Raw genomic sequence first — 25,864 nt, forward strand, 5'->3', positions numbered from 1 at the left:
CCAGAGTCCTTGCTGGTGGAGAGGCCTTGATGCAGCTGTAGCTAGACAAGAGGAGGACAAGAACTGTGCTTGTCAAACCACCTCAGCTGCTCGCACAGGAAAAGCTGTCTCCAAAATGCCAGCTGCAATGCCATCCTGCTCTGCTGACCCAGACTAGGGCATTCTCACTGTGAGTCTGCTGCTGTGACATCACTGAACAAAATGCCCATTTCCCCGAGCAGGGAAAATCTTGATTTCCTGTCTTGACCCTGTAAAGTCAAGCTGCCCAGCCCCTGCTAGCCCTGCTCTAGACTTGCAGAGTGACTGCTAAGGCTTTGTTTTCCTGTGCAAGCCACCTCACACTCCCCTAAGCCCAGACGAGGGGTGAAGCAGCAGAAAAAGGAGCAGAAAACAACTACAAGTCACTGGGGTTAAAGCAGCCAGGAGGACCCCAAGGCAGAGAATGATGATCATACAGACCATACCCATGTTCAAAGTCCTGCACAGCTCCAGAGAAGTGTCTGGATCCAGGAGGTTTCTGGTAAGGGTGGTCCTTAGCACAGAACTTTTCAAAGCCTTTCAGACCACCTGTAACAAGGACAGCTGTGGGCAAGAAGGTTTCCAGGGAAGACCTAAAGATGTTCTGGATCTTCTGCGGTATGGACCAAAGGAATATGGACTCTTCAAACTGTACTTTAAAAATCAACTTACAGCACTAGTAAAAAGATTATAAAGCTAGATGCTAATCTTTACATCAATCAGGTCCCTCTATGCCTGTAGCTCATTTGCCTTGCAAATACTCTATTGTTACATTCTGTGCCCCTCCCCGCTCACTTAAATTATTAACTCCACCCCAGAAAAGAACTTTTGTAGCAATTTCTGGAGGAGAGACGGATCCTGCCCCTCAAACCATGGGGCCTGTCAGCTACTCATCAGAGACCTATGACTTGGTGAGTTGGGCCTGGCTTTGCTTGATAACAGGGACGGCAGGTAGAGCTGGGGTGGGCTGAAAGGCCAGGTTTCTGGCCATCCATCTTCTAACACTCCTGTTGGCAGAGGCAGAGCTTGCGCCATTTCTTATGCCAGCATAATCAGTCCTTGCATCCCTTAAGTCCAGACTTGACCACAAGCTGCTGCTTGCAGAGAGCTGGCATAGTGTGGCTACAGCCACTGTGATCCAGGGGTACTGGGTATTCTGCTGGGGAAAGCTGCCGGGACCTGCGCTGGCAGGCACTAAGCCCGAGCCCTGTCCTTGCATGAGGACACAGACCAGAGTCTCTGCAAAGGGCCAGGTGACTCACCTGGAGAGTGGGGCTCCAGCAGTCCCATTCTGTGCTGCCAGCCTCTCCCAGCCTCTGCTTCCTGCTGCCCTGCTGTCTGCACAGCCATTAGCACAATGTGGGCATAAAACACTTATTCTGAGCCGGGCACCTTTTGCACCAGGCTTCAATGATACAAATGACTGTGTGCACAGCGTGCAAAGCCCTGTACACCTTATCTGGTCTCCTTTGGCAACTGGAGTACCCAAGCAAACCCAGTCTTTTCTCTCCGTGTGTGAAAACCCTTGGTATGACCACCCTGCTTGCTTGCTCCACATACAAGCTTCCATACATATGGCTCTACATACACACAGGCTTCACATACACTCTGCTGAAAGGGGAACATGCTGTATAGTTACAAGAGAGGAATTTTAAAGAGTGCAAGATAAGCTGCAAGTACTACTCCTAACAAGGAGTGATGACACCAGGTATTCTACCTCATAGTTCTCTTCCCAGCCTTTACAAGTGGAAAAGAGCAGCTGCACCTTATAGATTGTGTTGTGCTATCCAACAACAAGGACACAGCAGCATTATCATTAGCCTGGTTTTCAAATATTGCATCTCAGAATTAATTTTTTTACTACAGTGGTTCCTTGCAGCAGACCTCAGGATTAGTTATTCCAAAAAGAGAAATGTTGGATTCAATTGTTACCAAATTTTCTGTTCCTCCTTTTTTCCTACACAGCAGGGAAGAGCAAGCCCTACCCTATTTATTTATTTTCTGATTCATCCAGTATAAAAGTCCTTTGCAAATGGTGGTCATTCCTTTAAAACTTTCTTGGAGAAGACACTTCTTTCCCAGACCTCTGTTGAAGTTCAATGGCAGCCCTAAAATTTGCTGAGAGGTTAAAACCAAACTCAAACCTTTTTCACCTCCTTTTCTTTGCATACAAAACTTTCCATAATCCTTAGCTTAGTGATTTTATCTCTGCTGTGAATTCTTTTACATCATAAAGGAAACCCCATGTGAGGGGCGGGAGGAGGGTTGGGTGGGGGAACCCAGCTGATTTTAGGAAATTTTAGGACTAGACGCCCACAGTCAGGTGCCACAGCAGGAAGAGTTTTAGACCTTTTCTCATACTTCTGCAGTTGGGAGTTTTTTCCCACCTCTGTCTCCTGGCAGCTTCCCAGATTTGGCTCCCTCCCTGGAACACAGAGGCCATAGATATCACATGAGCATCTCTGTATTTGCTTTGGTGGTGCCATATGTTGCTTTACTTATACTCAGTGCTTGTAGCAGCAACCTACCCATAAATATTTGAAAAAAAGGCCTCCATAGTGTCTTGTCAAGGTGGCAACACAAACCCTGCCTTGTGCAGAGAGGATCATTTGATCAATTGAGTAATTATGAAAGAAAAATTATGAGAACGTTTACACCGAAAGAGCATTTATCTCAGTATCACACAGTGGACACAGTGAGGGCCTCACTTAAATTTTGGTACCATATGAGACCATTTGACTCTGTAACCTTGCAGAAAAGTACCATGCCCAAAATGATAACCCTGTTTCTCCATACCAAAAATGCTTTGCCTGCTAACCTTCCTCAGCTGTGGACTAGACATCCAAAAACAAGTTGCAGAAGAACCACTGAGATCTGCACCAGGTTCCCTGAGGTTACTCAGGCCAGTTTTCATTGCAATGGGACCAAAATGACTTAAGAGTGTTAAGGCACCTACACTGCAGTAACATGGCATTTCCACAGGCCTTGGTCTTATTCCTGGATTTCCCTGGTTCAGCCCCTGCAGAAGTCATGAGCAGAAGCTCTGTCAGTAGATAGTACGGATGTAGGCAATTGCATTTCTAAGGTTTTGAAAATGAGATTTACTGCTCCCAGCCCTGGCATTAACTAAAAGGGAATGATTCCCATGGAAAATCCGTAACAGTGGACAAGCTGCTTCACTTCTACAGCCAAATATTTTGATCACTGATAGTTGTGGGGAACTGAGAAAAACAGCTGACACACGGAGACCAGAATAACTCTGTGATGCAGGTTATAGGGTAAAGGGATCCCTGAACAAAAAGCATGCAGGAACAGCTTTCCCAGGCATGCACTTGACTGCTCTATTACAGAGACAACCCTTTTTCTCCCACCCCCAAATCTGCTGCAGTTGTCATGCAGAAGACCTGTACAAAGGTCCCTCTGCCTGCTCAATGTTGATTTATCCCATCCCAGATCAAGCACCCACCCACTTCCAGTCCTAGAATTGCAGCAGAGTTCCCAGAAGCCTCAGTTTGCCATATTCAGTGCATCTCCTGCAGCTCTGGTCCCTGCCCTTCCTGTCTCAGCCCAGACTCTGATTTTTCATCCTCTTTGTCTCCAACTCATCTCTGTGTGCTCCTACCCACATGTGCTGCTCTGCTCAGACATGCAGGCAAGGACGATTCAAACACAGCTCCACACACGCTTCCCCCACCCACAGTGAGTGGTTTAAGAGCCCTCCCTACCTGCTCCCCATCAGCAGTCAGATGGTGTCTGAGAGTGGCACTCAGCCTCTGCACTTCCGGCTCCAAATACAAGGTGATCTGGAAACTGGTCAGCAACCAAAGCTGCTGAACGCTGCCCAGGCTGCCCATCCACTGCCATCGATGGTGCTGGCATGGCTGCAAGGGAGGACTCACACTCCAGCCAGCAAACCCTGCTGTTTTCCATAATTTCATTTTTCCTTCCAAAGCTGGAATTGTCCAACCTCTTCCTAGTGAAATTTCCCATTCCAACATATAATCTGTTTGGGGTTTTCAGCACAGTCACCTGCACAGCCTGAGCAGCCTGGTTTGGTCACGACACAAAATTGGAAAGGTTTTTAGGTTGTTTTGCTTTTTATAGAGAGGTTCAAGGATCTGGCCTTGGCCAACACATCACAGATTTCTGTGTGTTGTTAGCTCCTCATGAAAGGTCTGGGTACAGAGTAGGCAGGAAATACTTTCAAGCTGGATAGGAAAATAACTGGGAGGGATTTCTTAAGGCCCAAAATCATACTCTAAACCAGAAAAATAAAAGTTCTTTGGTAATACAAAATGCTTCTCACCAAAGGCTTGCAGCCCCACAGTTAGATTAGCAAGAGCTGGGCAGGGTTATACCACACTTTTCCCAAGGACTCATTCCCTTGGGAAAACTGGAGTGCTCTTAGGGAGTGGACCCTCCTACCATCCACTGCTTGGGGACTGCCTGTGCCTGCTCTCTGCTCTACGAGTTTGGTAGTGCCCCATAGACTTATGCCCCATCAGCATGCCCAGGCTCCTCTTGGAACCATGCAGGTGGTGTCAGTAGCAGAGGAGTTTAGATAAGCCCTGCTGCTGTCAAGTGACTTCTTTACCCCCCACAACCATGTGCAGAGGCATTACCCAGGGAAAGCTGCCTGAGAGAGAAGAAACATAAATCACTCTTCCTTAGCTAGGTACAACACAAGACTCCAGGCTGGTCACAGTAATTTTGCTTAGTAGCCCCTTGGGTGAGCAAAAAACCCCAAAATCAGGTCTAAAACTGTGTAAAGCAGGGCTGGTATTTTTAGACAGGAACTTTGGCTGATGAGGGAAGGAGCAGCAGGTGCAAACTGCTGCAGCTGGCAGTGAAAGGTATGAAAGCATTAGCAGAGACTTCCGCTGTGGTCAACACTGAAGTCTCAGCACAGGTCTCCAGAGAGGGTGTGGGTGGGGGACCTCAGGCTGACTGCTGCTGAGCTCTTCCCAGTTGTCACTAATATTCAGTTTGCCACAAGCCTCCTCCACTGCTCTCTTTTTGTGTAAGGCCAGCTGAAGCATGACCACGATCCAGGGAGCTTATCCTGAGCAGAATTCCAGCTTCCTGGTACTTGAGACTTGCCCTCAGCTTCAGCCTGAATGCAGGCGATCCAGAAGACACAGCAAGCCAAGGGCTAGTCACATCTGCAGCAGCTCTATTGCACTTCCCTTACTGGATATTAGTCTGGGGTCTGAGTGGTGTTTTCCCTTCTCTTTCCTGCTCTGACTGCAATTAATTCACAACAGAAAGGTTTATCTACAGAACAGATCTCTCTCCATCATCTATTCCTGCAGCTATGGCACCACAGCGCCTCAGAGGTGCTGTGCACACTCCTCCCATTGTGTTGAACACCTGCCCCACGCCTTCCTCCGAGTGTGGGAAGCGATCTCAAAGGGCAGCTGCTGCTGACCCCACCTCACCTTGCTCTGTCGTAGGCAGCTCTCAGGCCTCTGAGGATGACAAGAAGGGGACAGGTTCACTGCACAGAATTTGAGGTACAGATGTGCTGTGTGATGAATCCTACCACCTTTATACCTGACAGCAGGCAGCAGGCAGGACAGGAGTGGTCCATGTAGGAAATGGGTGGGAAAAATCGGGAAAGCTGGTAGAGGACGGTTCCATTCTATGTGAGAAAGCAAACTTTGCCAGCAGGTAACTTGGCAAGAACCAGAAGATGAAACTGATCATCTGATTGGACTCCAAAACGTCCCCAAATACTCCAGTCAAAGATTACAGACTGAGCAGCCCTCACTGTCACAGATGGAGAAAACCTTCTCCACCTGCTGCTGCACCTCCTGGCAGTAGAGGGGCCTCCTACGCAGGAGGGGCCTCATCCCACTGCAGACAGCATCACCTCGTGGTGCAGGTGGGCTGCAGGACATGGGGGTGCTCTGCTCTAGGTCTGTCAGGTGCAGCTGGGGGACTGGGTTCTTGTGTTGAGAAACTCCCCTCCATTAACAAGACTCTCTCTGTTCCCCAGAGCCAGGTGGAGCTGAGCGGTTACTACGAAGCTGAGAACACCACCCCTTCTTTGGAGGGCTACTTTTGCTTCAACCCAGCCTCATCTGTGGTTGGCAACCAGGGAGACCCCTTCAGAAAGGTCTTCATGCCCCTCATCTATCTGCTGATGTTTGTGTTGGGGACTCTGGGAAATGCTCTGGTCCTGGTCATTTTAGAGAGGTTCAAGCGGTCTCGTACCACCACAGAAAACTTCCTTTTCCACCTCACCCTGGCCAACCTGGCACTGTTGTTCACCTTCCCATTCAGTGTGGTGGAGAGCTTGGCTGGGTGGGTGTTTGGGAAGTTCCTCTGTAAGATACTCAGTGCTGTCCACAAGATCAATTTCTACTGCAGTAGCATGCTGCTGGGGTGCATCGCAGTGGACCGTTACCTGGCCATCGTCTATGCAATCCACACCTACCGCAAGCGCAGAGCTCGCTCCATCCACCTCACCTGCGCGGCTGTCTGGCTCTGCTCACTGCTTCTGACTTTACCCGATCTCGTCTTCATGGAAGTCTGGACAGATGACAGCAACCGCAGCATTTGCTATTTTCCAGAGGTTGGGATTGATGGAAACAATGCATGGCTGGCAACTCGCTTCCTCTACCACACCGTGGGCTTCTTTGTGCCCCTGCTGGTCATGAGTTACTGCTACATGGCCATCATCCGGGCACTGTGTCAGTCCCAGCGCCTGCAGAGGCAAAAAGCTGTCCGTGTGGCCATCCTGGTCACAGGCATCTTCCTCCTGTGCTGGAGCCCATACCACATCGTCATCTTCCTGAACACACTTACCAAGCTAGAAGCCTTCACCAAGAGCTGCCATCTGGAAGACCAACTGGACACAGCCATCATGGTGACAGAGGCCATCGGTTTCACACACTGCTGCCTCAACCCCATCCTCTACGCTTTTATTGGGGTCAAGTTCCGTAATGACTTCTTCCGGATCCTTCAGGAGCTTGGCTGCATAAGCCAGGAGACCCTGCAGGAGATTCTGGAGGTGACAAGGAAGGGTAGTGGGATAGAGTCTGACAACACCACCTCCATCTCCACTTTCTAGCTGGGAAAGGCTGCCTGCAGGGCAGAACTGGGTTTTTCCTTCCCAGTGGCACACTTGCTGTGGTCTCAGTTACAAGTTTCACAAGCATCCCCACAACTTCCTTCACTCCTCAGGAAACAGGTCCAATAGCCACCAAACACCCAAATCGCATCAGACACCTTGCTTGGCTCTTCCTGGTTCTCAAACTTGTAGAGATCCATCTGGCAGCTGTTGGTGAACGCTGATGTCTGATGGTTGCTCTTGTGGAGCTGAATGAAGATGGGCACTCAAGTGGGCTGAACCTGACATTCCCACCTCTCCCTTGAAAAGCAGACTGCAGGCATCTTGTGCACAAAGCCAGGCACAGGACTGGGGTGCCAGGGTTAAGGAAAAATGTGCAGCCAAGTAAATGAGTCATGTCAGTAAGCAGGTCTCCATTTCACTAGCTAAGTTGGTACACATATGCTCAAGGGAAGCTGTGAGACTCAGTGGCCATTGCAACTGGAGAGATGCAGGTAGGATTGATGGGGGCTGCAAAGCTCAATCCAACAGCATGGGCACACAGTGCTGGACGTTCTTTGACTGCAACATTGTCCTCCTGCTGCATAACATCCCCTCAGCCTGCCACAACACGTTCAACTTCCCAACACAGCTCGTGCCAGGAGGTCCTCCCACAGACTGAAAGATTTCAGTGTCACAGACTCCTTTCCTGACACCAGTTGCATCCTTTCCCACTCATTTGATCTGTTTTACTGCTGTTATGATCTCCTGTGAGTGGCTGCTCAACTAAATGCAGACTGAAAGATTTCAGTGTCCTGAAACAGACTCCTTTCCTGACACCAATTGCATCCTTCCCCACTCATTTGATCTGTTTTACTGCTGTTATGATCTCCTGTGAGTGGCTGCTCAACTAAATGCCTGACTATGCAAAAGTTTTCCTTTAAGGAGGAACACCATCTGAGGAGATGTCTTCTGTCTTGTGAGCGCACATAGGGGAGAGAAACCACACAGCCTTGTAAAGGTGATGGTATAACTTTTTTTTTTTTTTTTTTTGGCAGCTAGTTGTATGGCTATTTATGGGTTCTGAGAGCAGAGACCCACTGCCCCAGAGTAAGGGAAAGTCTCCTTTGTTTTTAGCAAGGCTAGAGGAAATGTGGCATTTTGCTTTGCACTATGCTTTCTGTTAGTTTTCCTCCACCTGCACCTACAGGGCTTTCAGAGATTAACTGCATCGAGGTCTACAGAGAGCAGACCTGGGTGGTGATCTTGCCCTAAACTGCAAGTATGCAGAAACTGCTCAGATCAGGGCAGCTTGATGATAATTTGCTTCAAAGTAAGAGCAGCAGCTTTCCCCATCATTAATTCTTACACCACAAGCTGGTGTGTGGGGAAGCCCCAGCAGACTCAAGACAGCTTGCTGCTGCCTAGGAGGTCTTGTCACAGTTTAACATGGCAGCAGGCCCACAACACTGCTCCATGACATTTCTGTTCCTAAAGAGTGCTGTGGCCAGAACTGTAGGAGAGCCATACATACCAATGTCACCCTCCTCATATGCACACTTTAAAATCTCCTCTACCCTTCACTTCACATTTTAAGCAATGTTGAAACAATGTTAGTTCTCCTGTTGCAGCAGGAATTTTGTGCTAACCTCACTTCTGAAGTTCATCCCACTAGCAGGCAGCTCAGTTCCAGGTGAACTTCACCGTACTCAAGGGCCCTGCTATAAAGACCAGCCACATAACCTCAGCCTGACTCAAGCAGAGATCTCAATAGCTTGATCTCACATTGTGACTTGAGGAGAAAACTCATCTACTATAAGGCAGTCCTCCATTTCCTGCAGCACTGCATCTTCAAAGATGAAACTTTCAGGTAATGGCAACTGTGCTTGTTCAGGCACATACATGCAGCAGAGAAGGACAAGTCTCTTAAGCCTGCACTTGTGTTCTCCACGGTTGTACCAGTGAGAAAATCCATTGCAGAAGCATTGTAAACACCTCCCCAGCAGGTTATGGTGACAACAGTGTTTCTACATGAAAATGTTATTGAAATAAATAATAATCAAAGTATTCAATAATAATCAAAATTCTTACAGTGGTCACAAAGTAAAAATCTGCACTCAAATGAGAGTGAACAGACTACACATCTATTGTTACTATAGCTTTTAGCACTGGTATGTACAAACCTTTAGGAAGTTTTGAGGTAAGATGTAATAAACAGGTGACTAAAACACCATCTTCTCATGTGTAGAGCTTGTAAGCGTTTGTCTGTAGCTGTGTCACTTTATTCAAGGGAGATGCATCAGAGAGGATTAAGTGGGCAGATGGCACCTTTCTGACAAGCTCTGCTCAAAGGGCTTAGAGGAGACCTTGCTCAGATTCCCCTTCACCAGTGCCACAGAAGGCTTTGCTGTGTTCAGAGTCAGTCCAGACCTGTATTACCTCTCTGCTTTACGGAGCCTGTTCCACTAACTGCAGCACCTCCTGCCCCAGTTTTACAGCAGCTGCTAACCTGACTGGAAAGCTGCCCTTACACCTTACATTTGGCCCAGACAGCCTGGGAATGGCTTGGCTCAGAGCTGGCAGACCTTCCCCAAAGAGTTGCCATTGTTCCTCCCACAGCTGCCTGCAGCCGGCCTGCTGAAAGTGGATAAGAAGAAAGCAAGAAGAACTTTCCTTCACTGCAGAAGAAGCTCTGCTTTCCACTCAGCAAAATCCTTGCTATCTCCTCAAGGTTTGCATGGCTGTCACAACACCTTCCCCAGAGTGGGCTTCCCTGCTAAGAACTCACACTGCCAAAGCCACCCCTGCAGCCCTCGGGCAGACCTTCATCCTCCCCTGTGTAGCTCTGCTCAGCCCCTGTGCCACGGCTGCCGAGTGAGGCAGATGCACTCTGCCCACCCAGGCCACCGGGAAGGGAGACTGAGCCAAGGGGAGCTCCAAGGCAGCTCCTGCAGAAAGCAGGGAGATGATGCGTGGGATGGCGGTGCCACCACCCTCCACAGCACAGCCTCTGCACCTCCAGCCCGGACTGTGCTCTGCGAACGAGGCTCCAGCAGACAAACCAGAGGAAGCCCTGGTCTCTGATGAAGGCAGCCCCAGAGATGGGAACATGAAGACCCTCACAACAGCACACTGCTCTGCATTTCCTGCAGGGCAACCAAGTCTCCCAGGAGACAGAGCTGGGGTTCCAGCAGAGCATCCTGCTACACACACACAGTGATCACAGGGCCATGGCAGGCAGTGGAGCATGCACGGGTGAGTGCAAGTAAGGGAACGCATGAATGAATGTGTGCCTGGGAGTGCTGCAGAGAAGGGGCTCCCTCGATACCCACGCAAACCTTCCAGCACCTCTCACACTCTGTCTGTGCTGCAGTTCTGTGGAAAATCATGTGGAAAAATACAGGCACAGGGTCAGGTCTTGAAATTTGTCTTTTTAATAAAAAGGCACCTATAAAACAGGTCAATACATTACAGGCAGCACAGATACCCAAAAACAAGCCTAAAAATTGTTTCAAATAAAAACCAATAAGATGTCTTCACATATTGTATTTATATATTTATATTTATATATATATATTTATATAATGGTACAAAATGACTGGGGAAGTTTCTCCATGGGATGACAGAGAACAGGTCAGTCAACTTTACCTCAATGTGAAAGCTAATTCCAGGTGTGTGATTATCCAACATACTGAAAGATGCAGTTTCCCAGCATTCGCTTTTTTGGAGCTGGAAAAACATGGCAAAGTCATGGCTAAAAGATGGGCAAACCTTCTACTGTGATTAGGTGGAGTCAGTACACAGAACTCAAGGTGAGGAGCCGAGCAATAAACTACAAGACACAAGACTAGACACAGGTCACGGCAGTGGGCAACCAGCTGATGGCAAACCTTGCCCGGGTCTAACAAGGACTGGCTGTCACTGAGCCTCCAAAGGAACTCCTGCCACATTGCTGACCACAGACATGGTTGGGAGCAGCCCTCAGGGCACAGGGGTGTTAGGCAGCATTTCTTCTCCCCATTGTTCAGCCATCACAGTGGTAGGGGTAGGGCTGGCTCCAGGGCAGTGAGATTTTGCAGAAGAGCACCAACTGCTGCTCCAGAGTCCTCAGCTCTGACCTAGCATCAGGGTTTCCCTTCTGTATCCATGGCTGCTGAGTCAAAAGGCTTATTGGTCACTGAAGGACAGGTCTTCCTCCTGTTGCCAGGCAGAAATAGCATCACACTGCCATGTCCCTGTGAGCACTCAGCACTAGTCTACTGAGCACTGCACAGCATGTGCCACAAGCCTGCAGGCTCCTGCTGATACAGGGACAACGAGCTGCTGACACAGTGAGGACTGCAAGCCCCAGGCAACTTCTGTGTTGGGCTGGGCAAAAGGGACAAGAGGGAAAGTACAAACACATGGAGATCTCAACCAGGCTAAAACAACAGCTATCTACAGGCAAACAAAAAAACTTCCATATAGAAAATGTTATGGCTTCAAATTAGCCAAGACTTGCTGGTAGGTGATGAGCAAAGTTTGGGACTGTAGTTGGTATTTGGATGTTTACGAGAAGCTACCAGCAGCCAACAGCCTGAAGAGCAGCCAAGAGAAGCTACAGCCTTTCAGGCAAGTCAAGCTTAGAAAGAGCTACATCTGTTTGAGCCACATCCTCCCGCATGAAACACACACCGAAAGGATCAAGAATCCAACCAGCTAACATGTCAGGTCCAAAGCCTGATCTGAAGATTATTCTTCTGCTCAAACTGCCTCAGCAGGAAGGAGAACTTCTCATGATTGTTCATGTGTGTTTCACTACTTCAAAAAATGTTACTTACTCACATTGTATACAACAAACTCCTACAAAGCAGGAGACTAGAGCAAGATCCTTCCTCAGATCCAAACCCATGCTTCTCACCTAGCACTACAAAATGCCACAAAGCTTCAATGTATTCCTAACTGGACTTTACAATTCCATCTTCTCACTGACTGGATCAAGACAACTGCTGTGCTGATATTTCAGCACCCACCAGCCTTTCCAAATAGCTTGCAACCTGATAAAAAGTGTTGCTGTTCACTTGGCAATCTCCCTTTCCAAAGCCCTCTCCTCCTGGCAACAGCAAGTTGGGAAAGGTGAGCTCTGTTATAAGAGAGGTAGTGTGTTAAGCCTGGCTCTGCAGAGATAATCCTCCAAGCAGCGTTCCTCCAGCAATTGTGTGCCCCAGGTTCACCACTGGATGCTGGAACTGCAAGTCCTCACAGAGGTCCAGTGATGCTGTGATGTGTGCAGAAACGCGCGTGCATCATGACACATTCCCCTCTGTGAAAAAACATGGGGAAGACTATCAGGGCTGCATGCAGGAAGACCTTATGGAGTACAGGATGGAAAAGGTGGAGTGCATCCAGAAAAGCCAGAGTTGTCCAAATGGCATGCTTTTGCCAGCCTAGGAATGAGAGATTGCAACTCGACTTTGGCCTCTTCTGTCTGAAGCACGGGATGGCCATGCTGACACTGAACGCTGAGGTAGAGTATTGCACTCAAGGACAGGCCCTCTTCAAGAGCTGGACCTCTCCTGTGCCACAGGGCAGGGCTGCTGCCAGTAGCTGGGGTTATCATGGAGTGAAGACTGCCTGCAAAACCCTACAGATGAAGGACTGACAAGCACAAGGAAAACCTGGGAAGGCATTCAATGGCGGGGAAGCAGGACGCAGTGGTGAAGGGTAATGGATAGGTAACGGACTGGTGCAGGAAGGCTGCAGAAGATCAGGGTTCCCAGCTAGCCTCTCCTGGAAGCACTGGAATGCATCACCCCACTCACCTCAAAGCCCATCTGTCCCTACCCACCACAACACCTTGCCTACAGGGGACACAGCATGAAGGGAAGAGAAGGGAGTAGAGGTGACAGAGCTGGTCAAGATCTTCAGGTCCAGCACGTTACCATCTGCGAAGCCCAGATTCTTGATGCTTCTCCAGCTGAAGGGCCGGCATCCTTCCCATCCCAGACACAGCAGCTTCTCCAGAGAGCAGCAACAGCTGCATCCTGTAAAACTGTGGCCTCTGCCCTGCCAGATGAGCACCGCTCCAGCAGCATTTCACTGGGGCTATCAGCTCCCCCCGCCCCTGCCCAATGGCCCTTGGTGAGTGGTTATGTTTGTGTACCCGGCATAGTATCCATGTATCCATGGGACCTGAGAGCTGCATGACACTGCACCACCCCCTCTCCACACACATGCAAAACCATTCAGATTCATGAACAACACAGGTCTGACAGAGTCACTCTACAATGGGATCTCTCAACACCCTGTGCACCCTGGGGATCCTCCTGCCTTCCCCACGGAGAGATTTCAATCCTTGTACACTGTTGCCTTGAGCATGTTTTTTTCTTTCTGTTTTTTTAAAACATGTTTTGAGGCTTCTATTAAAACACAGAAATACAGGACAATTAAAAACCAGCACAAATTTTGCCTTTCCCAGCGACCTATTTACAGCTAGTTCCAAAAACCCTCTTGCACATTTTGGTTGCTTAAAAAGGAAGGACAAAAAAAAGAGAGAGGAAAAAAGGGCAAGAAAAACACTTGACGGAGGAAAACCATAAGTGAAAACTTTACAAACTGCCACAAGGTCTGGATGTCCCTGGTCACCACGCAGGGTTCAAAGTAACAGCCCCACTCCCAGCCTCTTCACCCTCCCCTTCCCCAAAAAAGAAAGGAAAAAGAAACCCAATTCACATCAAGTTTACTGCACATCTGGTTTGCTGTGTAGAGGCAAATCCGATATGAAAAGCATGCCACGTGGTGTCCTCCACTGGCATTGGCCCCCAACCCGCCCCCAGAGAAAGGTTTAAAAATGTTTGTAGGCGCAGCCCCATCCCGCCCCAGCCCTGAGCGCCAGTCAGGGTTAAAAAGGCAAGTTCGCCATGTTCCCAGGCCCAGGGATATAACTCATCTGGCTGTCCAGGGAGACACTCCTCTGCCTCATCTGGTGTGTGACCATGAGGTTCTGCTGAGGCGGGGGCCCCATGAGAGAGCCCTGAGGTGACATCATATGTCCTGTCTGGGCATACATCTCCCCCGACACAGACATGCTTCTCTGCTTGGCCTGCATCAGCATGAAATTCTGCTGGGCCATCAGGCTCTGCTGCGGAGACATCATGCCCTGGTGCATGCTATTGCCCATCATGCCTTGCTGGGGCGGTATGCCTGTCCTGCCCAGCATGGGCACTTGTCCAGGATGGCACATGGGCATGCTGAGTCCCCTCTGCACGCCCTGCTGCCCGGGGAGGCTGGGAGCATTCATACCTGGACGCACGGGGGGCTGCTCAGCCATCATGTTCTGCAGGTTCATGAGGTGGAGGTTGGAAGGCTGAGATTTGGGTGCCTGGCTGTCGCTCTTGGGGAAATACTGCAAGGTGCTGCTTGGCTTCTCTGATGGGATGATCCTGGACAGGTCAAACTCCGGGATCCCCGTGGGCGTGGGGCGGATGACCTCACTGAGCTCGGGGTCGTTCAGCACCGACGCCACCCCAGGAAGCACGGGCGGGTAGGGGTCACCAATCCGAGGAGGGATGTTCTTGCCCATCATGTGCTGCTGAGGGGGCATCTGGCCGGGCTGCTGGGAGGGAAGGTCCTCGGGTGGCAAGGGCATCCCTGGCGCGTAATGCTGCTGCATCCCAGGGCCACCTCCTGCACTGGGGGCCATGGGCATGCCTCCGGCAGGAGATGGCATGGCATTGTGGGGCTGCTGCATGCGGGGGAACACGAGCTGGTTGGAAGGAATCATCTGTGAACTGTTGGGCACAGGGCCACACTGCTGGTTCAATGAGTCCTGGGGACCCGGGGGCAGCATCATGGGGTTCTGGGGGGGCACGCCCGCCCCTGGCCCACTTGGATGCATAGGAATGTTGGAGCCCAGAGGGTTTGGGGAGGACATCATGGAGGTGGGGGGTGGTTCGTGGGAAAGGGGCTGCTGACCAGGCAGGTTCATTCCCATGGGGCTCTGAGAGGATCCAGGCCCCACAGAGTTCAAGTGCAGTTGATTTGGCTGATTCCCCGTCACGCCTAAGGACAGGAAAAAGAGAGAAGAGTTAACCCTTCCTACAGACCTTTCAGGGCTGTAAAATCCACATCCTGAAAGCCTGCCAAGCAGTCCTGTTCAGAATGACCTGAGCATGGAGCATGATGCTCAGAAAACAGCTCCAAGATGGGCTTATAAAGCACCAACATCAGGAAAAAGTGTCTCCAACTCCAATTCCCCAAGCCCACAAGCACCAGAGGGCTCTTCCAGCTTCATCCAGTCCCATGCTAGATTTGTAATTTCTTACATTCCCCTGATTTTAGAGCCCTGACTAGCTCTGTGTGTGCCTTACATGGTCTCATCAGGGCTCTCAGCTACCTGAAAGGCAGCAAGGAGTGACCCTTCACCCCTGCCTGCCACAGGGTTTGCCACCCAGCGAGCTCCAGTGACCACACAACCTCGGGTGCTGAGGAGGAAAAAGGCAGAAGAGTCAGCAGCCCAGCACAGGTGCTGTCTGGGCGGGAAAGTCTGTGCCCATCAGAAAAGCAGAGCAGCCATCAGTGCCTGCGGAGGCAGCCAATGCATTTGCATGCCTGCGGTCAACCTAAGTGACTGCTCAGTGGTGAAAGAGTCAAAAAGTTGATTTTTCATTTTCAAAACTGACAAAAATATTTATCAGACAGCTTTAGACCCCTAAATCAAGTGGTAGAGCATGTTGGAATTCCCCTTTGGGCTGGTCACCACGTGACCAAATACACTCATTTGCCTAGATGTCCTCACCAGTGCCACCAGTTAGTGGAGCGTATCTGGCCTACTGAAATCACAACTGTGCTACAGCCTTGCCTGTGCAGGCACTTGGGCTCTACTCAAAACACCAGACTCCCAAGCCCCATTCAGAGCATCCCTGTCCCACTGCACAGGAACACAAGGCCTCTAAGCAGGAGACCTCTGCCTGCAAGTCATGGACCTGAGAAAACTCCAGGAGCCATGAAAACTTGGGCCCAATACATCTCCAAGGGTAAAGGTAAAAAACTTCCAGGTCTTGTGGAAGGACTTCTCAAGCCAGACCAGCTCATGTCCTTCCATCCAAGCCAGAAGCTGATGGACAGCCAGGGCAGAGGGCAGGGATGTGCACAGACTGTTACAACAAGGGGAAATTTAAGCTATGTGACATGGCAGTCATGCGGAGATCAGAGTTCCTAATACTTTCTCCACCTGCTGCCTCAGGTCCACTGGCAGCCACAAGACAGTCTGACCCCTTGCAAGCCCACCTCCAGAAGTAGATACCTGACATACTTCCAGGTGGGAGCATGGGCCTGTCTGGCAGCAGCTCATCATCAGAGGTGGCGATGGTTTTGATGGCATTGTGGTAAAGTGGTGTGGAGCTGGGCATGGCGTACTTGGACATCTGGGACATCATCAGTGAGAGGGGGTTCTGGGAAGGGGATGGATCTGGAGAGGAAGTAAAAGGCATGTTCGGATTCATGGTGCTAGAGGTGTTGCTGGCTGGTGCGGAAGAGCTGCTCCGAGGCCCAGAAGGGAGAGATCCTGCAAGTAAGAGAGAGATCAACTTAATATTGTTCACATGCAATGGCTTGCTCCCACCAGAGAGCAACCCTGTCCCCTCCTTCTGACAGCAGTGGCCAGAGGAGGCTGCAAAGCACAGAGCTGGCACAGTGCAGCACTCTCTGGACTCTGAGAAGGCTCATGCAGAGACACTGCTCCAGAGCAGTGACAGACTTCCACTGAAACCTGCCCCTGACTGCCCAGCACAGACACAGCCCTTGCTGCACGTGTCACAGATCTACCTGACACGGCCCTGTTTGGACTCCTGGGAAAACATACTTGCTCTGTGAGATGCGGGGCCAGGCACAGGAACACGTGTCTTCCTGCTCCAGAGGGAGCTTGTGGGCTGGAGAGAAACCCTGTCCACACACTCATCAAAAGTAAGCACAGACATGCACTCACACACAAGACACCCAGCATACCCTGCTCCAGTGCTCCGATGGAAGCAGTTGAGTTCATATTGAGAGTCTGCTTGCTCTGGTTGACTCCTGGGCTGGGCATGGTGGCTTTGGGAGATGGCACCCAACCAGGGGAAGAAACAGCCATAGAAGGGGACTTCAGGCGGCTTGGTGAGCCAGTTGGAGACCGGACGTTGAGAGAGGAACTCATCACTTGGGGGGACTTGAGGGGTCCAGACTGGTTTGAAGGTGGCATGCTGATCATCTGTGAGGGTGTCTGTGGGGACTTGAGACTGGCAGATGGGGAGGTGACCAGTGGTGAATGCACCTGGCTAAGGGTGGGAGACTTGAGGTGACCCATACTGGGGGAATTCATCTGGTTGATGTTGATGGTGAGGTCAGAGGGCCGGCGGCCCAGCCCCCGGGAAGGTGCTGGGTGCATGTTGGCCAGGTTTCCCCCTGGTGTGGGAGTGGGATTGGAGGCTGGAGGCAGAGGAATGTGGCTGAGTCTGGTGGTGCCACTGATGTTCCCAACAGGCATGGTGCCCTGCTCAGGGCTGAACATGTCTGAGCCACTGCCCATCTCCTGGGGCAGGCTGGGATAAGACCCTTGCCCTGTCGAGAAGCCTTGCTGTCCTTGGTTGGGGAACTGTGAGGGAATCATCATTTTCTGGGGTCCCGTTAGTATTGCACTGCCATTGCCATTCTGAGCCCTAACCCTGGCCAGTTCCTCAGGGTTCATGCCCTGGTGGGGCATCATTTCAGGGCCCCTCATCTTCTGGGACATCATCATCTGCTGCTGTGGGGTCATCTGGACATTGAGGTTCATGTTCATGTTCATATTGACATTCATGTTCATGTTGAGGTTGCCAGGGCCCATGGGTGTGTCCATGTCCCGAAGGCCTGACTGACCCATAGGGGGGCTCAGCATCCCCCGAGTGCCTGCAAAATCCATTCCCATTGGGGCACTGCTCAGGGTCTCACCCGTTATCTGCCCAGCAAACATGGATGGATCCATCTGCCTGTGAGCCTGCATCATCCTCTCCATTTCCATGCCCTGGCTCATGGAGTTGCTGGATATCCCCATGGGCCTCTGCATTGCCACTGGGCGTTTCTCCATGAGCTGATGCCGCAGGATCTCCTCTCTGGCACGGGGATTCATAAACCTTTCTGGGTCTCCTTGCCCTGGTGGGTAGGGCAAGGTGCCTTGTGGAAAGTTCCCAGGGCCTCCCATAGGAGACATATCATCACTCCATCCCATGCCAGGCCTGACTGGCCTCTGCATGGCATTCATGGGCCCAAGAGCATCCAAGGGCATGTTCTGCATCCCTCCAAAACCAGAGACTCTCTGCATTTGATTCCCAGGGAACCGTGGGCCAGGGAAGGGTGGCCCTCCCCGCAGCTGCAGAGGGTCCTGCACATCTATGGGTCCCCGCAGCTGGCTGCCCATCCCTGGTGGCCACTGCTCTCCAGGCTTGCTGTGGTAGGGTGGTGGAGGCCCGCGCATCATCATGCTCCCCATTGACTGAGGGATCATGATCTCCTGCATAGGCCGGCCATGGATGCTGATCTGCTCCTCCTTCCGTCGCTTTTCCTCGTAGTACTCTTCCTGCAACTTCCTCCAGGCCACTTGCTCTGGTGTCAGGCTGTCCTGGTTCAGCCGCTGCATCATCATGTTCATCTGCTGTCCCATGTCAGCACCAGGGTGGTGGGGCACCTCATGTTCCAGGCTGGGCCCTCCAAGGCTCTGGGTCTGGGAGATCATGGACTGCAGAGGCTCTTCATACTTCTTCATGCTGGCAGGGGCTGCAGGGGGCTGGGCAGGGGCAGCCTGTGGCTGAGGGGCAGTGCCCCCCTCACCCGCATTTTGGCTGGACTTGAGGAAGGGCTCGGCCTCCCCACTGCGCAGCAGCAGGCGCTCAATGTCCCTCAGGGTCTGCAGAGAGCGCTCTCGGTGCTCCAGCTGCTCCTTTGAGAGCCCTTCTGAGTTCATGGTGTTCCTGGGGCCCAGGCCTGCCTGCCCATTCCCTGGCATCCCTGGGCCCTCTCCAAGGAGGCTGGAGCTGGGTGTGCTGGAGGAGTCCACTTGCCCAGGCTGCATGGTGCTGGCAGACGCAGTGGGCATACTGGGATGGTTACTTCCAGGCTGGTTGTTGCTGCTATTGTTCCCCAGAGAGTTGGGAGTCAGATCTCTCCGGCCATCTTCACTTGTCCCTTCCTGGGGCAGGCTGCTGGGCGCAGGCAAAGGCGTTTGAGTGATGGCCTGAGGTGGTGGGGCTGGAGGCTGTGGTGGGGGAGGCTGCGGCTGTGGTTGATTTGCTTGAGGGGCCAGTGGCTGGGACTGTGGAGTATTGGCAGCAGGAGGGTTAATTGGAAGTGGCTCAGCAACGCCCAGCACTTTAGGAGCAGGTGGTGCCTGGCAGAGAAAAGGGGAAGAAACTTGAGCAGGGAAAGATCCTAGGAAGGTATTCTTCCCTGCACCCTGCAGGAGACCTCTCTGTCCCAAAATGAAGCCTCATGGTAGTTCACCTTCATTCCTTGCAGGAAAAAAATGTAGGCACTACTACATGATCTAGGAATGCACAAGCAGGTACTCTGCACACGTGGCTGCGGGGGAACATGCCACGGCCCATCCCAAACTTTTCACAGCTGACAACAGCAAGGACTTGTGCCAAAGAGATTTTGCAGCAAAGCAGCTTCCCACCCCACTGAAAGGGCATTCTGGCAACCCCTTCTTTCACAGCTGAGCCAGGGGATGGGGGAGAATGACCACATCAGACTGGAAGGGTAATAGTCGTCAGCATGTGCCAACAGGAACGATTGCTTCACAGGTGGAATACCTGGTCTAGCTTTGCCCGCGGGACATTCTGCTGATGGTAGGCCAGAATGGAGTCAGCTTGGCCCTGCAGGACAGCTTCTGCAGCTCTGGGGAGAGAGCACAAACCACTTGAGAACAGGCACTGTGCCCCATCCTACCCATCCAAGGCCCCAGCTGACACCTCTGTTTTTCAGTTCTGCAGGAAGAAATCCCTGGAGGTAACCAAGGAGGGGGAATGTTCTCAGAGTCCTTGCATATATCCTGCACAGCCCTCAGTGAGGATCTCCAACAGATGATCACTTGCCATTCAATTTCCCTCTTCCCATGTCCTGTGACAGGCTTTGCTCTGTGCCTGCTGCCCTAAGGTGGTTGTCACCAAGATGCTTTGGAATCTCCCACATTGAACCTGTGCTACAGCAGAGCTCTAAAACCAGGCTAGTTTTAGCCTAGGCTAAACAGACTAGACTAAACAGACTAAACTAATTTCTAAGACTCTATGGCTGAGACAATGCAGGACAGAAGAGAGGAACTGTGTGCAGAATACTGTGTGTTACATTACACTCCCTGTCACACCCACCCCTTAGATACTTTCAAATCAGACCAGCAGCCCACACTGCTTTGGGAGAATCATTTTGTTGGATGCCAACTACATGGGCTCCACAGTGGGTGAAACGGAGTGCAGAGCCAGGCCTCACTGGTAGGAAGTGGGCATTTAAGTCAAGTTTGTTCACCTGCAGGGACTGCCAGCATACCTCACAAATCCCAGAGGTTTCCCACTCAGTGCAGCCAGAGAGACACGGATTTCTCCAGCTCTCTTGCGCTCAAGCGCTGCATGCAGCAGGCAGGTGTGACAAGGCCGGCCAGGTGTGGCAATGCCAGCCAATACCAGTGGGGAAGGTGTGGGCTTCACCGCTTACGTGTTAGCAAGGTGCGTTGTAAAGACGTAAACAAACTGCGAAGGCTGCTTCCCTGCTCCGCCGCCGCCGCCTCCTGCAGCCTCTGAGCGCAAGGCAGGGCCAGCACCATGGGGCACGCCAGAGGCACTGCTGTCGCTCAGGTTAGGCAGCGGGTTGGACCCTGGGCCAAGCTGTGGGGCTGCGGACATGGCAGGATCTGCTACATGACAGCCTGCGGAGAGAGGAGAGAGCGGAGAGAGGAGAGAGGAGAGAGCGGAGAGAGGAGAGAGAGGAGAGAGCGGAGAGAGGAGAGAGGAGAGAGCAGAGAGAGGAGAGAGCGGAGAGAGGAGAGAGGAGAGAGCGGAGAGAGGAGAGAGGAGAGAGCGGAGAGAGGAGAGAGCGGAGAGAGGAGAGAGTGGAGAGAGTGGAGAGAGGAGAGAGTGGAGAGAGGAGAGAGAGGAGAGAGCGGAGAGAGGAGAGAGCGGAGAGAGGAGAGAGCGGAGAGAGGAGAGAGCGGAGAGAGGAGAGAGCGGAGAGAGGAGAGAGCGGAGAGAGGAGAGAGCGGAGAGAGGAGAGAGCGGAGAGAGGAGAGAGCGGAGAGAGGAGAGAGCGGAGAGAGGAGAGAGCGGAGAGAGGAGAGAGCGGAGAGAGGAGAGAGCGGAGAGAGGAGAGAGCGGAGAGAGGAGAGAGCGGAGAGAGGAGAGAGCGGAGAGAGGAGAGAGCGGAGAGAGGAGAGAGCGGAGAGAGGAGAGAGCGGAGAGAGGAGAGAGCGGAGAGAGGAGAGAGCGGAGAGAGGAGAGAGCGGAGAGAGGAGAGAGCGGAGAGAGGAGAGAGCGGAGAGAGGAGAGAGCGGAGAGAGGAGAGAGCGGAGAGAGGAGAGAGCGGAGAGAGGAGAGAGCGGAGAGAGGAGAGAGCGGAGAGAGGAGAGAGCGGAGAGAGGAGAGAGCGGAGAGAGGAGAGAGCGGAGAGAGGAGAGAGCGGAGAGAGGAGAGAGCGGAGAGAGGAGAGAGCGGAGAGAGGAGAGAGCGGAGAGAGGAGAGAGCGGAGAGAGGAGAGAGCGGAGAGAGGAGAGAGCGGAGAGAGGAGAGAGCGGAGAGAGGAGAGAGCGGAGAGAGGAGAGAGCGGAGAGAGGAGAGAGCGGAGAGAGGAGAGAGGGGAGAGGGGAGAGCTGCGGGCGCTGCTGCGGCGCGGCCGGCCGCCAGCAGGGGGCAGCACAGCCCCGCCCGCCGGGCCCGCGCTCGTCAGCCGCTGCTAAATTGGATCCGTAATTAATATTACTAAGCGCTGCAATTACCACAGGCATGCCTTGCCTTCCTCTACCTTAACCCAGCTGGCTCCCTGCTCCCCTCCAGCTGCCTCTCCCCTGGGCAGCAGCTTCTGCAGCCCGACCCAGCACTTACACAGGAGACATCGCTGGGAACCCTGTGCGGGGACACTGCCAGCCCCTGCCCCTGGGCAGCCCCACCGTGACCCATTCCCGCCAGGCAGACCTGGGAGCAGGCTGACAAGGGAAGCAGCACTGTCCCTTCCCACACAGGCTGCACAAGCTGTGGACTGTGCTGAGAAGTGCAAGTGGATGTTCCAGAGACAATGGCAACAATGCGCTGGCAGGCACAGAGGCCACCCTCTTCTTCCTTTTCTACACCTTCAGGTTCTCCAACAGAGAACACGGGCATCTCCTCAGGCCCCACAGGACCTTGCCCCATCTCTCAGATATTCTCCCTGTTACAGTCTGAAAGCAAAGTGAATTGCAGCTACAAAATGTCAAAGAATGCTGATGCTTTCGTAAACTCCAGAGCGCTGAGGAGGCAGTGACTCACTGTGTGCACTGCTGATGGGTTTGTCGTCTTCCTCGCTGTCCGGCCCAGAGCACCACTCATCGCCGCTGTACGGCTGCTTCCTTTCCAGCACGCACCGTCGCTTGCTGCGGGGAGCGACCTCACCTGCAAAGGGACAGGGCCACAGAGCCACTCAAGGTGCTGAAAGGCTGGGCTCCTGCCCAGCTGGGGGCTGCACGCTGGCAGTGCCAACCCCACCAGGATGCACTGAGCAGTAAGCCTTATGCTAACATCTGCCCAGCACTGGTTAAGAACCTGAAGCATCTGCTCAGTCTGGGCTCCTTGTCTTAGCGGCCAGATCTAGTGAGACTTCCCTGTGAGAGCCAAAGTTTCAGAATGACATGTATTTCTTACCACCTGAAAGGAATCTATGCACATAGGATGTGTCTGCCTGCAGTTCCAAACTAGAGAGCTTTGGACATTAACTGTACATTTAAAGGGTCTTTGATTCATCAATTAAAGGATGGCAGGGCACATTCACAACCTTTGTAGGAACAACAGACAGACTCTGCCCTTTGTCAACATCAATCAGGCAGGGGCCTTCATGCTCTCTATAAACTTGTATGCTTCCTCCACGTGTCCGCCCTCTCAGATGGGACTGATGCAGCTCAGAGAGGAAGTGGCTTGCCTAAAGGCACTCAGGGACTCAGGGAGAGCAATCAGACACAGGATGAATAACTTCCAGTCGTGTGCTTTAACTAATGAAACATTTGTCTGGCGTTACATTTTTACATCGTCTTTTTTACATCATGACCATATTCACATGACCTGTCAGTGTATTTGGAACATAGGAGATTCGGGCACTTCTGGTCAGGCCATTTTAATATTTTACTGTGAAGTGTGATTACAAGACATCTCTGGGATAAAACTGTAAATGCTTCTGATCAGCAGTGTATGGTTAATCCCTGTAACACTACGGGGAGAATGCCTTCCCGGTGGCAGGAAGCTCATTCAGGTACATTCTACCTGTTGTTCCATGACACAGCTCTGGCCTAAGCCAGTCAGGCAGCATGGCTTTGACTGTGAAAACAAATCCTTAGGGGCACAAGCCAGAACTGCAGCTCTGCAGACCAGGTGTGAGTCTTGGTTGGAACCGAGGGCACCTCTGGAATTTCTCCCCCTACAACTGTCTGTGAGATGCTCAAGTATCACACACAGCCACTGATCACAGAGCTTGATGGAATGCAAGAGGTTACAGGGAAGGCCACTGAGGACAGGGCAGGCAAAGGGTTTAGAAGCACTGACTCAGCCCTTTTCCAGAAGCCACATGCTGTAACACAAGAGTTATCCATTGCTGATGAAACCACAGAACTGTTCAGACAGTGACCCTTGCAGCACCTCCTTGCTAACCATGACTGAGTCGTTGGGCAGCTGCAACACCACAAAGCAGCTCTCTACCAACAACAAGAAGATAGAAAACAACTCAGTCTCAAGTTAAAAGTTTGCACATTGCACATGCAGGGGCATTCGGTGTAGTTTCAGTGAACCATGCTGTTGCTTAGATGGCCTCAGTAGCCTGTGAAAACCAGTGCCAGATTCTGGGTGTAACAAATGGTTTAGGGAATGACATGCAAAACAAATGAGAATTCAGCCACCCTGGTCCCAAAACTGCAGATGTGACAAGCAGTGATGCGAAGTCACACAGGCAGCCAGGACAAGCCTGAACAGAAGACCCAGCACAGAAATCAAAGATGCTCCCATCCCAAGTCCTGCCAGGATGTTTGTAGCAACTGAGAGGAGGACATGCAAGGCCTAGGGGAGCATTACCTTTTGATTCTGTGTCCTGTGATGGGGTGCTGGCTTCTCGCTGTTCTCCAGAGTCCACCGAGATGCTTCGTTCCCGCTTCACCTTGCCCTTCAAGGAGCTGAAGTTTGGGACAGTGTTCTGGCTGGTTTTCAGTCCAGAGTTGCCAGGGGAAATCTGAGTGGCCTTGCTGCCATGGCTGCCTGCCCCCACACCCTTTGAGCCCAAGTTACAGGTGGGTGCTTGGCTCACATTGTGGTGCTGGGCCAGGGCACTGCTGCTGCCTGCCTTGCCATGGCTGGGCAGTTTGTTGTCAGGGTGCATTGGCTTGGCTAAAGCTTCCCACAGTGCCAGTGGAGGGAGCTCGCAGGCCCTTCAATCAGAAACCTGCAAGAGAAAAGAGCAGCAAGTCAGCACGGTGCCCCTCACACGGGTGCAGCTGCTGGGGGCACAGCACAGGACCAGAGCACTGGGGCTGTTACTTGGTCACAGGGCCAGACAAAGTCCGTGGCAAGGCACAGCCCAGAGCTGCTCATGCTGGGAATCAGCCCTGGCCCCTTTGAGCAAAAAACCCTGCTCTGCAGTTACTCACTCACATCATGACAAGCTGTAAACTCTCACCCAGGCATGGCAGACTTGCCAGTACTTCAAGGAACAGCCACACACACGAGAGCCCTCATTTCCAAGGCCAGGATGAGAAATGGGTGCTCCATGCCAGCCTGGCCCTTTGGTGAGTAGAAGGATGCTCAGAGCTATTTTGCAGGTGTTCCCAGAGCTTAGACATCTTTGTGACCCTAGAGAGAAATCGAGTGCCCTACTGTTTTCAGGGATCCCCTTTGCTGATAAATAAGTTTCCTCTGTGCTGCAAAACACACAGAAGACAACTAGACAACTGAGCAGACAGTCTTGACACAAGCCTACAAAGAGAAAACTGGAACAGAGCAGGGGACAAAGGTTGAGGCAACCAAGAAGGAGGCAGTGGGTTCCAAGGCAAGGACAGAGCTGGGAAGTGCAGGCACTCATCAGACAAGCTCTGCCTCTCCCAGGGGCCTGAGGGACAGTTCCAGCTCCTGCTTTAAGACTCGGGGTGAGGGGGTGTCCACTTTAGCAGGAGCTTCCAGCCCAGGAGGATGATGCAATGTGCCACATGCCTGGATGATGCTCTCCTGCTCAAAACCCATCTCAGCTACCTGAATAGCCCCATAGCCTGAGGCAGAGTTTGGCAGAGAAGAGGAGGTTAGGGCAGAACACAGAGGTTTCTGGGCTGAGGGACATGCATGCAGCTGAGCAATGCAGCAGCAGCCCCCTTGCAGGATCTAGTTGCCTTGGCAGAGTCTCATGCTCACACTGGGAATATTCCCCTTGGAACTCTGCACAGGCATTAGAGATGACTGGGATGCAGTTCTGTATCACACTGTGTATTCTGGAAGGCCACCACAAACCCCTGGTCCAACACACAACCCTAATCCTGTCACAGTCATTTTTACTTATTGGGGAAGCAGGAGCGAAGGAGAGTAAACCACATGTTCATGGAAG

At 52.0% G+C, this 25,864-nt stretch overlaps 2 protein-coding genes across 3 annotated transcripts; one reads left to right on the forward strand and one right to left on the reverse strand.

The window, feature by feature from the left end:
• The first annotated feature begins 875 nt into the window (after positions 1-875).
• On the forward strand, positions 876-7,093 carry CXCR5 (C-X-C motif chemokine receptor 5). Its single transcript, XM_041413913.1, has 2 exons — positions 876-929; positions 6,017-7,093. Exons 1-2 carry the CDS (start codon positions 891-893, stop codon positions 7,091-7,093), a joined length of 1,116 nt encoding a protein of 371 aa, XP_041269847.1. The 5' UTR covers positions 876-890.
• Positions 7,094-10,483: 3,390 nt separating this feature from the next.
• On the reverse strand, positions 10,484-24,735 carry BCL9L (BCL9 like). Of its 2 annotated transcripts, none has more exons than XM_041413755.1 (7): positions 24,352-24,735; positions 22,567-22,689; positions 20,768-20,978; positions 19,873-19,957; positions 17,057-19,448; positions 16,356-16,616; positions 10,484-15,112 (listed from the first exon to the last, which is right to left on the reverse strand). In XM_041413755.1, the coding sequence occupies exons 1-7, from the start codon at positions 24,650-24,652 to the stop codon at positions 13,953-13,955; spliced, it is 4,533 nt and encodes a 1,510-aa protein (XP_041269689.1). In that variant the 5' UTR covers positions 24,653-24,735; the 3' UTR covers positions 10,484-13,952. The 2 variants fall into 2 exon arrangements, with proteins under 2 accessions (XP_041269689.1, XP_041269690.1); XM_041413756.1 differs by having other exon boundaries at positions 16,365-16,616; positions 24,352-24,715.
• Between the last annotated feature and the right edge of the window lie 1,129 nt (positions 24,736-25,864).

This window comes from Onychostruthus taczanowskii, unplaced genomic scaffold, assembly GCF_017590055.1.
Source record: "Onychostruthus taczanowskii isolate IOZ18803 unplaced genomic scaffold, ASM1759005v1 scaffold43, whole genome shotgun sequence".
NCBI classification, from domain to species: Eukaryota; Metazoa; Chordata; class Aves; order Passeriformes; family Passeridae; genus Onychostruthus; species Onychostruthus taczanowskii.